This window comes from Rhincodon typus, chromosome 34 (assembly GCF_021869965.1).
Source record: "Rhincodon typus isolate 14 chromosome 34, sRhiTyp1.1, whole genome shotgun sequence".
Classification (NCBI taxonomy): domain Eukaryota; kingdom Metazoa; phylum Chordata; class Chondrichthyes; order Orectolobiformes; family Rhincodontidae; genus Rhincodon; species Rhincodon typus.
Genome location: NC_063365.1, coordinates 6,201,529 through 6,216,917, shown reverse-complemented (window position 1 = coordinate 6,216,917; position 15,389 = coordinate 6,201,529). Strand labels below are relative to the sequence as shown.

At 43.6% G+C, this 15,389-nt stretch overlaps 1 protein-coding gene across 1 annotated transcript; it reads left to right on the top strand.

The window, feature by feature from the left end:
- The first annotated feature begins 411 nt into the window (after positions 1 to 411).
- On the top strand, positions 412 to 9,837 carry wnt8b (wingless-type MMTV integration site family, member 8b). The gene is made up of 6 exons (XM_048616353.1): positions 412 to 482; positions 857 to 890; positions 3,796 to 3,934; positions 5,935 to 6,060; positions 6,153 to 6,295; positions 9,274 to 9,837. The coding sequence occupies exons 1-6, from the start codon at positions 412 to 414 to the stop codon at positions 9,835 to 9,837; spliced, it is 1,077 nt and encodes a 358-aa protein (XP_048472310.1).
- The last annotated feature ends 5,552 nt before the right edge of the window (positions 9,838 to 15,389 follow it).

Genomic DNA, 15,389 nt, shown 5'->3' with positions numbered 1-15,389 from the left:
TTTGCTCTGTCAGTCTCCTTGCAGCATTCTCTCTCTCTCTCTGGTCAGTTCTCTCTTTCTCTCTCAGCCTTGCTGTTTTCCCAATGGTTGAAAGCCTGGAGTTTGTGTTTGATCAATTCACTAAACCACACATCGCTCCCCCCCCCCCCCCGCACCCCCACCCCAACCCTCCAACCATCCCACTTCAGTTCTGATTGGCTGAGCCTTGGTAGAGAAGGAAGATCCGTAATTAAGTAGCTAATCTGATGCTGGGATGAGAGAAGTCTTCAATTCACATCACTCCTTCACACGTGTTAACCTTACACAACAGGATCGGTCTTCAGTGAGCCCTGTCCTTCAGAGAGGAACCCGCCAGCGCTCCCCCTTTATTGCCATTCAGCTCTGATCACTGTCCTTGCTGGGATTCTCGGGATGATCGTTTCCCAGGTCTGGCTGCCCTCACTCTTTATCCTCAACATCTACCTCAAGCTGTGCCACCCGTGGTAAGTGAAGCCTTTGGGAAGACCCTGCGTTTCTCTCCATCCAACCTACCTCTGGCTTCCTTCCCCGTCGCCTGCTCTGCGGCCTGTTCCTGCAAAAATGACTGGGAGCTTCCCCACCCACCCCGCCCTTTCCCCCACTCCTGTCCCTCTCCATAACAGGATGGGCCGCATCAAAGCTTTATCGCCTTAAATGCTCAGACCAGCACTGAGTGGGGGACTGAGCTGGGGATATCATCTTATCTGAGGCCCTTGGAGGGATTTAAGAAGGTCCCCCCCCCACCCCACCCCTCACACACAAAAAAAATCCCATATATTTTCGAAGGACAAACTTGGCAGTTTTCTACAACTTAAGCTTTTGACTCTTCTTGTTCCAGGTCAGTGAATAATTTCCTCATGACCGGTCCCAAGGTAAGAAAGTGCATTTTTTTATTTTGATCATCCTCCCATTGATAAATGATAATGGCATGGGTTTAGGCTTGTGTTCCTGGTAAATGCTTTAAGATTCAGAGGCTATTTTAAGGGAGGGGACTCTCCTATATCTCCTTCTGTATGTGTGTGTGTGTCTGTCTCCGTGTGTGTGGCTGTGTGTCTGTGTGTGTTTGTATGTGTGTGTGTGTCTATGTCTGTGTGTATACGTGTGTGTCTTTGTATGTGTGTGTGTGTGTCTGTGTGTATACATGTGTGTGTCTCTGTATGTGAGTGTGCTTGTGTCTCTGTGTCTGTATGTGTATGTATGTGTGTGTGTATTTTTAGGGTCTGCAGTAATAATGTTGGAGATTTTAAGACCATCTCGCCACTTTCTTGACGCTAGCTCCTGTTACTGACTCGGGTTGAATTACGTTTTTAAGGGACGGGATCGTTTGGAATCACATGGCGAACTGTTTTCCTAATTGTGAGGCTGACTAGGGACTGAAAAATTCCAGTTAGCAACCTGTAGACTGCGGCAGATAAAATAATCAGGATCTCGCTGCTGAGATTTGTTTTAAACTTGTAAACTTCCAGTTCTCCACCACCAAATCACTACCCCCCTCACTTCCCTTCCCCGATTCTCAGTGTCCCCCCTCCCCCGGTTGGATTTAAACGATAAAGTCCAACACCCTGAATTTCAGAGACTAGAACTGGAGAGATCTACAGGCAGAACGAGCGGCGGTCCCACTGGAACAGAGTTTTGTAGTAAAGGTGGACTGGGTAGATGTTGGGAAGTCTCCCCTGGCTGGAAGAAACTAGAATATAGGATCATTGATTCAGAATATGGGGGAAACCTTTCAGGATTGAGATGAGGAAGAATTTCTTCATCCAGAGGGCTGTAAGTTTGCAGAATTCTCCAATGTAGAACGGCTCCAGGACGAAATAATATTGAAGTGAGAGGATTATATACCGAAAAGGGGATGTGAGAGAGATGTGGAAATGTGGTGTCTGGTGGAAGACGAAAGATAGTCTGACATAACGGGGAAGTAATGAGTCTTTATGAACGAGATGCAAACACTGAGATGCGCAAAGTTAAAATACTAAAACGCTGCGCATTTTGGAAATGTCAACATGTGTAAAGAATTAAAAAGGTAACTAGGGAAACTGGAACCAAAGCTCAATACTGCGGAGGCTGGTAATCCGGAATAAAAAGCAGAAAGTGCTGGAGAAACTCAGTGGTCTGTGGAGAGAGAGAGAAAGAGGAAGTTGTTGGCCTGGTGCCGGAAAGTAGGGCTAATGTGGGTAAAAACAGAAATTGCTGGAGAAGCTCAGAAGGTCTGGCAGCACCTGTGGAGAGAAATCAGAGGGAACGGGGATTTTCTGCACTACGTCGGTGGTCTTCAATTAAAAGCTGGTCAGATGACAAGGATATCTGGACTGATTTCAGTTTGGCGCGGGATGTGGTGAGAAACGTAGTTTAAAGTCTCCATTTTCGCTTGCAAAACCCACTGTTCCCCGTCTCGGGGCCGGAACTCGATTCTTATTCTGCATCTATTTCTGGGAGACCCAGGAATCTCCCACTTTACTGGATGTAGGTTGAGGTTTATCATTGTCCCGATGGACAGATGCCTCTGCCCCCGCCATCCCTCCTGCTCCAGGAGACAGTGGGAGTGTGTCCTCCTGACAGAGAGCAGGGGCTGACAGAGAGGGTATTTGCTCTCTGAACTGAAAGGGAATCAGAGCGACATTCAAACAGTGTTCACTGAACCCGAAACGTTAACTCTACTTTCTGTCTCCGTAGATGCTGACAGACCTGCTGAGCTTCTCCAGCTATTTGTTTTTGTTACAGAAAATAGGAGCAGAAGTAGGCCATTCGGCCCTTTGAACCTGCTGCACCATTCAATATATTCATGGCTGATCATCCAACTCAGTCCCCTGTTCCTGCTTTCTACCCATAGCCTTTGATCGCTTTAGCCCTGAGAGCTATATCTATCTCCTTGTTTGAAAACATTCAATGATTTGGCCTCAAATGCTTTCTCTAGTAGTGAATTCCACAGGCTCCCCACTCTCTGGGTGAAGAAATTTCTCCTCAGCTCAGTCTGAAATTGCCTACTACATCTCATTAGACTGTGAGCCCTGGTTCTTGACATTCCAGTCATCGGCAACATCATTTCTGTGTTTACTCTGTCTAGTGCTGTTAGAATTTTATAGATTTTAAAACATTTGAACTTCATTTGGTGTCCATATCCTGCTCACAGGACAATAGTCATGCTGCAGTATCCACATTCCTCCCCAAAAGATTAGAATGATAGAATCCCTGCAGTGTGGAATCAGGCATTTCAGCCCATCAGGTCCACCCAGAATCACCCAGTACCCTACCCCTGTATTTCCCCATGGCAATCCACCTAACCTGCACATCTTTGGAGCATGGGAGGAAACCAGAGCACCCAGAGGAAACCCATGCAGATCCATGGAGAATGTGCAAACTCCATACAGGCAGTCAGCTGAGGGATGGAATTGAACCTGGGTCCTTGGTACTGTGAGGCAGCATTGCTAGCCACTGTTCCACTGTGCCACCCATGAACACATAAAGAACTGCACGTCTACAGTGTCTGTGGGAGATCAGAACAGTTAAGTTTTAAGAGTTTTGTATTATGAAGTCAAAATATTCGCTCTGTTTCTCTCTCTTTTTCACAGACACACACTGCTGAGCTCCTACACATTTTTCTCTGTTCATTCCAGCATCCCACGTTTCTGGTTTCATGTTAGGATTGAGTCCAGGCTGATGGTTACTGAGTGCTTGGTTTCATCCCTGCTCCTGAGTTTGCTGGTTCTCTCCTGTTGTAGGGAGCTGGTGGTGAGGTGGTTGTTACCCAGTCTCTGATGAACTGTTTCCTTGCCCCAGGCCTACCTGATCTACTCTGGCAGTGTGGCAGCTGGTGCCCAGAGTGGCATTGAAGAATGTAAGCATCAATTTGCGTGGGATCGCTGGAACTGCCCAGAGAGAGCGCTGCAGTTGTCCACACATAGCGGCCTGCGGAGCGGTAAGAGAGGGCCCTGGGAGGGATGGTGGTAGAGACCTCCTTCAACCCCATGGCAGCACTGTTAGCATTGTCAGGGTACATCCAACCAGTGGTGGTGATTACTCACTGTCCGTGCACACACCCATTCACTACACCTCCAGACATGTCCTGGGGAGGCAATAGCCTAGTGGTATTAATCCAGAGACCCAGGTAATGTTCGGGGAAGCTGGGTTTGAATTTTACCATGGCAGATGGTGGAATTTGAATTCAATAACAACATAAAATTCTGGAATTAGAGTCTAATAATGACAATGAATCCATTGTCAGGAAAAAGCCCATCTGGTTCACTAATGTTTTTTTGGGAAGGATAGTGCCTTCCTTACCTGGTCTGGCCTACATGTGACTCCAGACCCACAGCAATGTGATTGACTCTTAACTTCCCTCTGATTAAGGATGGGCAATAAATGCTGCCTAACCACTAATGCCCTCTATGCATGAATGAATTAAAAAACATGTCCACACTGGTCTACAATTACCAGACACTCCATTTAGAGAGCATGAGCAGAACCTTAGAAATATAGAAAGAGGCCATTCAGCCTATTTGCCTCTCATTCCTAGCAGCTGGTCCATGGCTCTGCAGGTTATACTTAGATCTTTCCATTGCTTCTTGCGCTGTGGGTGTTACAGGCTGGGCCAGCATTTATTATCCCTAATTCTGGTCAATTAAGAGTCTGCTGTGGGAAGAAAACAAACATTCTGCTTTCTGAAACTGAATGGGTTTTTAAACTAGCTGTTTGCTGAATTCAAGTGATACCATCAGCCATGGTGAGATTTGAACCCATGCTCCTAGAACCTCAGGTGGGGGTTCAGGATGACTAGACCAGTGACATTTCCACAAGACACCTCCTCCCTTTATTGAATGAGTTGAAGGTTTCTGCCCTCACCACCAAAACTGGGCAGCAAATTCCAGACACCCGCCATCCTCCAGATGAAAATAGGTTTTCCTCATGTCTCCTTTATCGTCCTATCATTAAACACAACAGCACAGAGTCCAGAAGCAAACCATGAACACTTGCACTGGGAAACCCAAGACTGCAGGTGGTAGATATCTGGTATAAATCAAGCTGCAAACACTGAGTAGAGTAAAGAGAGAGCACTGGAGATTGTGTTCTACAAAGTAACTTCTCCTCCAATCAAATAGGATTTCTGCTTCTGCCTCCAATATATCTGCATTGTATTTGTACTCCAAAGTTTGGCAGTGATTTTAGATAGTAGAAAGTTTCCAGTATTCTTTGGGCGCTTTTTTTTTAAATTTCAAACTGTTTTTCTTTCTATGTCTCCTTTACACTCTTTACACCCACCATGTAGCTCTCTCTCTCTCTCTGTGCCTGTTGTATAATAGTGTAGAATCTATTGTCCAACTCTGCCCCTTGTCCTCAAGCTGTAAGTCTGCCCCTTCCTCTAAATGTCTGTCTTGATCTATCTCTCCCCTCTGTACATGAATATCACTTTCTCCCTTCTCTGTGTCCTTATGTGCCTCCACTTAGAGCCAGTCAGCCCCTCAAGACTCCTGCCAATCAGTTAAATCATGGCTAATTTGTGTCTTAAATTGAGCTATTTCTCTTGATATTTTTCTCCATAAAGTTTCTCTCTTTGTTTATTTTCCAATTTGTTGGACTTTTTAGTCTCAAAAAGACACTCTGTTTCTTTCAGTTTATCTGTAGAGAAGCCTCTTATATAGAAGTCACTGACCCCTCTTTACATCCTTCCCTTGGTTGTGTGGATCTCCTTCACCATTTTCATTGAGGTCCATTTGTTTTCACCACCCTCCCATTCTACAGCTGCCCACTTTTACTCCAAATCCCTTTCCTCATCTCCCAATACTGAGTTCCCATCTCACCATGGCCTACAGACCAATACACATCCCTGTGTTGCATTTTAAGCCTCTGTGGCAGCACATTGCTGTTCTCTGTGGGGCAATAAGTGAATTATAACGAGAGAATTCCTCTGTCCTCTGCCAGCAAACCGAGAAGCTGCTTTTGTCCATGCTATCAGCTCAGCTGGTGTAATGTACACACTGACCAGAAACTGCAGTCTGGGCGATTTCGACAACTGCGGCTGCGATGATTCACGGAATGGGCAACCAGGTAAGTGTTGGCCACCAATATTTGGCATGGGTCAAGGGAGAAGCTGTGTTCGGGCAGCACTAATGGTGGTAATAACCGTGTGCTTGATGCAGGAGGACCGGGCTGGCTGTGGGGAGGCTGCAGTGACAACGTGGGCTTCGGTGAGACGATTTCCAAACAGTTTGTCGATGCACTGGAGACCGGCCAGGACGCCAGAGCTGCCATGAATCTGCACAACAATGAGGCCGGCAGGAAGGTAAAATTCACGCATCTTCACTCCCACCATCCCTGCCCCCTGCCGCATAAACACAGTCTTAAAATCACAGGTAGGAACAAAATCACACAGAGGGTCGTAAAAATGTTACACCACCAAACAAGCAGTTCAAGGTTGGCTCCGTTAAATGTTGCCTCACTTCCACATGCTAGAAGTCGCCAATGTCCGATAACCAGCGGGCACAGATTTAAACGGATTTAAATAAATTAATTTAAAAGAAGCAAAAGTGATGTGAAAAGAAAAACTTTTTCACGCAGCAAATAGTTAGGGGCTGGAAGGCTTTGCCTGAGACTGTGGTGAAGGCATGTTCAATTGATGCATTCAAAATGCACTCGGCCTGAGATTTGAAGATGAACAACATGCAAGGTAACTGGGAGAAGGATGGACAATGGTGGAGAATGGCTTATTCAGAGAATGGGTGCAGGCATGAAGTGCCAAATGGCCTCCTTTTACATGGTAATAATTCTGTGATTCTGCAATATTCCTATGCAGGGCCCTGTCCTTTGCAAGCAGAAATAAACTGCACCTCTCTCAACTAAACAAATGGTTTGGGGGACAGCCATTTCCTGCATTCCACAGGGTAACACCTTGACCACATAGAATCAACTTGTCAATCAATCAGCATCATTTTCTCATGCCTCATATGTTGTTGTTCCTCTTAAGATTAGGTATTCTTGTGAGTCTGTCCTGATGAGTGCAAGGCAAGAATTATCAACAGCATAATAATCTTTGTTTATAATTAGCCTTGAGAGTGGTCTATGTATCTGCCAATTCATCAATGCAAAACTAAATGATGTTGCAATCTGTACATGCATTTCTTTCCTTAAAATGCTGAGTATTTGAGCTTGATGTCCAACCTTTGGAATTATAGAACAACAACTAGTGTGCCAGTGATTGCGATGAATTAATTGACAGCAATACAAAAAAGAACCTAAATTCTAAACAATTGCATTTGATCTGTGCATTGCGTGGCTGTCAGTTTATCCAGCTAGCCTTATATAACATTTATTGGAACAGCATTTATCCAATTTTAGTATTTAGCCAAGTTTTCACTTTCCAACTATTATCTAAACGTATTAGTTAATCAAAGTACATTTGCTTCAGACACATGCAGCATTAGGTTGGACTGAGTAGATCAGTATTTCAAATTATTCATTGTATTGAAGAAGGGTGTTTTCCTACCTGTTTACATTAACAAGTCCCCGATCTCTTCCCATCCTCATCCTTCCCTCACATATATTCAGTAAGCTCCCATTGCATTGCTCCACCACTAATATAGAAGGGCAGTGATGGGTATCACCTACAATATGTACTACATTAACTCACCAAGGCTTCTCTGTCAGCACCCTCCACACCCATGACCTCCACCAGCTAGAAGGACCAAGGTTAGCAGATATATATGAACACACAACACCTGCAAATTTCCCTCCAAGTGACACAACATCTGACTTGGAACTATAACACTGGTCTTTCACATTGCTCGGTGAAAAGCCTGGAATTCCCCTCCAAAAAGCACTGTGAGTGTACTTACACCACATAAACTGCATAGTTCAAGAAGACAGCTCACTACCACTTTCTCAAAGAGAATTAGGGATGAATATCAAATTCAAGTGACACCTGCATCCCATGAGCAAATAGGATTAACAATTTCTTGTTAATTTTTCTCTGAAAAATTGTAATCAGTCATTTTTTGTGTGTACAATGGATCATGATCAGGAAGTATTTTGCTAGTAGATGTGAAAATGTCCACATTTGATTCATAGTTTGCTCATTAAAGTTTACATCCTGTGCCTGTCTCAATACCAACACCTGGCTTACATTTGATAGCAAATTGCTAATCAAAAATAAGAATCCACCGTCAACTGCTAACAAAAAGTCTGAAAAAAATCCAAACAGCTTTTGAATAGCACTTGAATCTTTATTTTAGTTCTGCACTCATCTGAGGATATTAGTAGTATTCAACTTCATGATATAATAAAAACATTAATGTTTCTATGAATGATAGTTACATTTTCCAGTTCTGTTCTAACTGGTAATAACTCCTGATGAACTGAAATATCATTTAAATTTGGAGAAAAGGTCTGGATTAATAATGCTAAAATTTCAAATATTCTGTCAAATCCTTCTCTTTAACTGGACTAAGTACTTACTACGACATCTGAAGTGAGAGTTGAAATATGCTTGTCTTGTCTAGCTGTTAACCTGGAATCAACCTAATCAAAAGTACCAACATCACAGTGTCTCAGTAATGATGACCCAGAAACAATAATTTATTATCTTAAAAACCCATCTAGTTTGACATGCCCTTTGGAAAGGAAATCTGTCATCTTTACCCGGTCTGGCCTACAGGTCACTCCAGACCTACAGTAAGGTTGGTGGTTCTTACCACTCTCAAGTCAAGGGCAATTAGAGACGGGCAGTAACCGGTAGCCTTGACAGTGATAGTGCATAAAATTACAAGAACAATTCTAATAATGGTTTACATTTTTAAAACACTTCAGTGGCTGTAAGATGTACTGAGGTAATGAAATGTGCTATATAAACGCATATTTAAAAATCTGATCAAAAGATAAGATCTTGCCCATCCCTAATTGCCCAGAGGGCAGTTAAGAGTCAACCACATTGCTGTGGGTCTGGAGTCACATGTAGGCCGGACCAGGTAAAGATGGCAGCTTTCCTTCCCTCAGAGGCATTAGTGAACCAGATGGATTTTTTTTCCATAATCGATAATGGTTTCATGGTCACCATTAGATTCTTAATTCCAAATTCTCATTTAATTCAACTTCCACCATTTGCTGTGGCGTGTTTCGAACATCTGCGAGATTCGGACCTAGGTCCCCAGAACATGACACGGTTCTCTGGTTTAATCGTCTAGCAATAATATCACGGCCCTGTTTCTAAAATATCCATAAAATGCATTTACTGAGCAGAGGGTAAAATGTAACATTTTTGTTGCTCAGGCAGTCAAAGGCACAATGAAGCGAACCTGTAAGTGTCACGGCGTGTCTGGGAGCTGTACGACACAGACCTGTTGGTTGCAGCTCCCTGAATTCCGAGAGGTGGGCAACTACCTGAAGGAGAAGTATCACAAGGCGCTGAAGATTGACCTGCTGAAAGGAGCAGGCAACAGCGCGGCCAGCAGAGGGGCGATCGCCGAGACCTTCAGCTCCATCTCCAAGAAGGAGCTGGTGCACCTGGAGGACTCGCCTGACTACTGCCTGGAGAACAAGACCCTGGGGCTGCAGGGAACGGAAGGCAGGGAGTGCGTGAGGAAGGGGAAGCTGCTCAGCAAGTGGGAGAAGCGAAGCTGCAAGAGGCTGTGCGGGGACTGTGGCCTGGCCGTGGGCGAGAGGCGAGCCCAGATGATGAGCAGCTGCAACTGCAAATTCCACTGGTGTTGCGCCGTCAAGTGTGAACAATGCCGGAAAACCATCACCAAATACTTCTGCGTCAAAAAGGACAAGAGATCCCGGAACGAGAGCGCCTCCAAGAGGAAGGAAGGGAGGCTTGGAATGAGGCACTAAGGCCATTCTCTTGAACTGACCAGTGACAATGCAAACAAAGACGATTAAACAACAAGGCCGACCCTCCTTTGGTCTCAAATTGGCCGGCGTTAGCAAAGTGAGAAGTAGATGTTAAGAAAAAGAGAGCTGTGTTCCCTTTGAGAAGTTGGACAGATTGCTTTCAGACAATATAGCATTGTTCCTTTCGTTTTTGAACTGTTGCAAACTATCACCACAGCTCAGAGACCAGCAACCTGTAAGTATCACAGTGCAGTTACTGCTGATGTGCTGGGTTTATGGGGGCCTGCATTTCAGACCAAGAGTAAAGTGGCATTTCAAGTGATCATCTAAATACCGGTTGGCATGGATGAGTAAGGCCAAAGGGCCTGTTTCCATGTTGTATGACTCTATGACTTGTTAAATGTTGTGATGGGTCCTGCCTGTATCACTCTTTCAGGCAGGAAGTTCCAGACACTCCCCACGCTCTGGATGAAAGAATTCTACGTTAAATCCCTTACTGTCCTTCACCTTAAATCTATACCCAAGTTTATTGATCACTCTACAGACGGGAAAAGTCCCTTCTTATCGACCCCAATTGATGCCCCACATAACTTTGTACACCTCAATTAGGTCTGCTGTCAGCCTCCTCTGCTCGAAGGAAAACAACCTCAGCCTGTCTAATCCCTGTTCATAGCTCTTCAGGTTTATTTCCCTATTCAAAAGTGTGCACAAAGCCCCCAGGATGTTGCAAAGTACACTGCAGCCATTGAAGTGTTCTTCTGGAAAGTCTAACCCTGTTAAATCAAAATGCCACCCAGCAGTCCAGGCAAGGGAGCATGATTTTTGCCCAAATCCTCTGCCAGTTCCACCTACTGTGGACAGAGGGCATAGTATTGCAGGGGTGAATGTGATCCATCAAGGTCAAAGTGTCTGTTGAATCTCTCTCCAGCAATGCACCAACTGCAATTGTGTCAATCTCGTCAATAAGATATGTGGGTCCCATTGATCTCACCTGAATGATAAAGTGGATCAGAGGAATTTGCACTCTTCTGTCTTGAAGCAATATTTTGGAAGCTGCTGTCTGAAATCATTATCTGTGACAGTATCAGTGGGTGGACAATGCATTTTGAGAATCTCGGAACTGTCTCATTGTTCCAGAATTCACAGAATGCAGGAATTAGACTTAGCTGGGCCAGGGAATGGTATAATTCTCACAAGATGCCCAACCGTTAAACTGATTAGAGTGATGAATGTGCCTGTAATATCCTGGCATGTCGTAGGAAAGGGTGATGCTTCCTGTCACCAGGACACACTGAGGACATGCCCCCACTACCCATCAGATTGAGATTCTACTCCAGGCAGGGCCCCAATTCAGAAAGGTGTCTTGCAAGGCAGCATGAATGCCATTCTGAAGAGGTTTCTTCTCTGTTGACCATTCTGTTTTTAAGTACTGTATTCCTTTGTGGGATATGGGCATTGTTGGCAATGCCAGTGTTTAATGCCCATCCCTAATTTGTCTTGAACTGAGGGGCTTGCTAGGCCATTTCAGAGGGCAGTCAAAAGTCTGGAATCACATGTAGGCCAGACTGAGTAAGGACGACAGATTTCTTTTGTTTAGTCAACTAGAAGGGGTTTTCACAGCAATAAACAACCATTGGGCCAGTGAGGGCAGCATATGTCCTTCACTAAAGGGCATTCATTGGAGGTAATTCTAATTTGTTTTTCTTTCCTGTTGGTAGGATTGAATTAGTGAGAGGCTGCAGACTTGGTGATAGGGCATGAAGTGAAAAGTTGCAAAAAGGAACTTAGTTGTCCTCATTAAAAAAAAAGCACAAAGGATACCTAGGAGTATAAATCAGCCATTCAGCCCCTCAAACATATTCCACGACTTGCTCTGGCCATGACATTGACTAAACTTCATCTTAAGCTCCTTGGTTTTAATTCATGCCCTTGGCTAATAAATTTCTGTCCCATAAATTAAAATAGAGCAGATGCTGGAAATCTTCAATAGGCAGTCGAGAAGCTCAGCAGTCTGGCAGCATCTATGCAGAGAGAAAGAGAGGGTTAGAGACAAGAGTGAAGAAGAGTCACACTGGACTCGAAATGTTAACTCTGTTTCTCTCTACACAGATGCTGCCAGCCCTGCTGAGTTTCTTCAGCATTCTCTGTACTTGATTCAACTCTCTATCCCAGTTTTCACTGGAACCCCAGCCACAACCACGTGTTGTCCGGAAGAAGCCACTACTCTATCCACATGCTGTATGTAGAAATGGGGAATGGACTGGGCACAGGGGCAGAGAGATTTCTGCCTGTGCTTGGTATGGGTGAGGTTGTTGGATAACAAGGGAGCTGAATTTCATCTTTCATCAACCTGCAGTCAAATAGGAGGCGGTCTCCAGTTTAATGGGTTAGGACTGGTGTAGTGGTAGTGTCCGTAGCTCAGGGCTAGGAGTCATGGGTTCAAGGCCCACCAGCTTCAGAGGTGTGTTACAGCAATCTGAACAGGCTGATTAGAAATTATCTACAGCAGCTCAGATCCAAACAGTACAATGCAGCTGTCAAACTGATGAATGGATTTTGATGCATTTTTAATGGTTAATGTCACCATGGGACAGAAAGCAAAGACAGGTCAATAGCATTGAGCTACAAATCAGCTGGTATGTTATGTCATTTCTAATCAACTTTTTTCGAGACAGTGTGTTCTGGTCTGAACTCGGGCCTCCTAGCTCAGAGGCAGAGACGCTACCACTGCGCCACAAGAGCGCTATCATTGGATTTGACATTGGGGTTCTAAGGGCTTAAACCTGTCACCCGTCCAGATGATGGGTAGTTACAGATCAAACTCTTCAGACAGGGACTCAAACGTAAAACTCCGAGTGATCCGCCCGGCGGTGTTAAAATGGAACCGGGAGCACAATGCAAGTTAAAAGGGTGGGTAATCTGTAGATGTTATCCTGTGTCTGACAACATTAATAAGCGGAGGTTCCTCCCCCTCCAACAGTAAAGGGCTATTTAATTGTTGTATAATGTCCAGGAACATGAAGCACTTTGTACATTGGTTAATTTATTGCACCGTTATCCAGACTTTTGATGTTCTGAAATCCTTTCGATTCTCGACGTTAGTTTTGTTGTTGTAATGTATAGACGTTGTGCAGTTTTGAAACTCAAGATAATTTAGATTCTCGTTTCCTTTTGGAACACATGACCTGGTCTCCTTAATCTCTCGCTCCGGTCCTTTTGTAAATTTTAACCGAGTAATGCAAGAGAAGTTGTTGGCGCGGAATATTTGAGTTGATGGACCGTGGTTTTTCCGTTTATAGTTATCTAACGGCGGCTTTCGCTACACCAGCAGGTCAAATATCTAAATCCAGTTGTAATCTTCATTTTATTTGTATTTCCCAATAAAACAAGACAAATTGAATTCAGGAACATACTAAATCGTTAATATCAGCTCTTTTAAGTTATCCAATGTTACTTAAAACCATCGCTATTAAAACCCGTACTTTCAAAATAATATCAGAGTGCTGACTGTGGTGGCATTACTTATTGGAGTAATTCGATTATGATCACTCTTGTCATTTTTTTGTTGTAACTAGGTTTTTTCTTCTCAAGATGTTTATAAAGTGTTTCGGGCTACTTAACGGTGTAATAATTTGGGAGGAGAAAATTATTACAGATGCTGGAATCTGAACTGAAAACAACAAATGCTGGAGATCACAGCGGATCAGGCAGCATGATAACTTGAGCGTGTGCACATGATAGAAGCAAAATCCAAACGGGATATGAAAGTATAATTCATAAGGTTTGGCGCAGTTCGCATTTCTAAACTTCTTTTTGTGATTCAGAACTCAGTCTGTTTTCCAAAAGTTGCCTTTTCGTTTTCTCTGCCGCCGTTTGTAACTAGTTTCAGAAACTGAGATAATTTTAAAAATCACTTACACAGCACTGGCGCCGTTAGCTTTGGAGAACGCAGTGATACGGGATTTTATAGAGTTTAAAGTAATATACAGTTTATACATGTTAACGTTGCACAAAGACTTTATGACCGCTGTGCGTATTCTCCCAAGCGCTTTTTTTTCACGCAAGGACAAACATTTTATATTTACATATACACACATATATTTTAAAAATCTACACTGACAGACATGAACACATAATGTATCTACACAAACATTTTTATGATGCCGAAAGCAGTTGTAATTTACTCCATGTTAAACATTTATATTACTGCACATTATGATACTTTTGAGAAGTTTCACGCGATTTCAATACATTTCATTTTACATTGGGTCATGAAATTGAATTCTGTTCTCAGTATGTTATCCAGTTCAATTTAAATATCGGAGGTGTGAGTTTTAAAATAAATGCAGTTGGAAGAGATTTATAACTGCTTGCCTTTGACTGGGATCGCTCCTTTTGCAGTTTTACGTAAGGGTTTTGCAATTGGAGCAAGTACCTACCTGTGAAATGCTCACAAGAGGGATGCAAGTGTAAAGAGTTCAGACCAGAATACACAGTCTCCAGAACTCCTCAACACACCCACTTCCAGCCACAGAACCCTCAAGTTAAACTGAACGAAGAGAAGATATTTTTCGGAGTCCCTAAACTAAAACTTGCAGCTTTGTCGGTGGATTATATTTCAAATGTATTTCCTTCACCCGTTAATAACGACCGCCGTCCCGTTAATTCAGGATTCGTTCCCTAGGAAATAACCTCTTTTCGGGGAAATCAAAGCTGTCTGTCTCTCTCTCTCACACACACACACCTTCTTTCGATAGAAAAAATTCAGATCTATTTAGTCACTGGCCGCGCTGAGTTCAACTCATTTTCTCGGGCGGGTTTATTCATCAGTTTCCCGTTTGAAACACTTGCTTGGGATAGAATTTTAAATCAAACTGTAAAAATGCCTCGCTACATTTCTGCTTTACCCCCCCCCCCCCCAATTGGGACGTTTCCTAATCCATCAAACTGTATTTAAGTGCGCTTTGTTTCAGCGCGAGGGTGTATTCCAAGAATATTTTATGTACGTTTTATTGTAAGTGCATTTTATTTTAAGTACATTTTCTTTAAATGCACATCTCTGATACAACAATATTTCTGTTTGATTCAAAATATTAATGAACAACAAACAAAAACGGATGTTTCCAGTTTTTTTCCCTCTTCCTATAATCACACCTACCTGCCTGTGTAGATTTTGTTTCTACATTAATAGAATGGATCTATAGAGCGTTAGCAATCGGCCTATCGTGATTACGCCCGCTCCCAATTTGCCCACGCCCACAATTATTCCCTTTTCGATTTTTAAAATCCAATTTCCTTCTGGAAAGTTGTTCTTGAATCTCATGCAGTGACACTCTCTGACAGGCCGCCCATGATCAGAACAGGAATAAAAGCCAAACACAGCGGATACTGGAGATCTGAGACAAACACAGAAAGTGCTGGAGAAACTCAGCAAATCTGGCAGAGTCTGTGGATTAGCTTTTGGAGTCCGGTGTGACTTTTTCAGACACAGTCTGGACATCCTGATGAACACGCTCCGTCGGTGTATGTGTAACAATTAACTGCACAGAAAG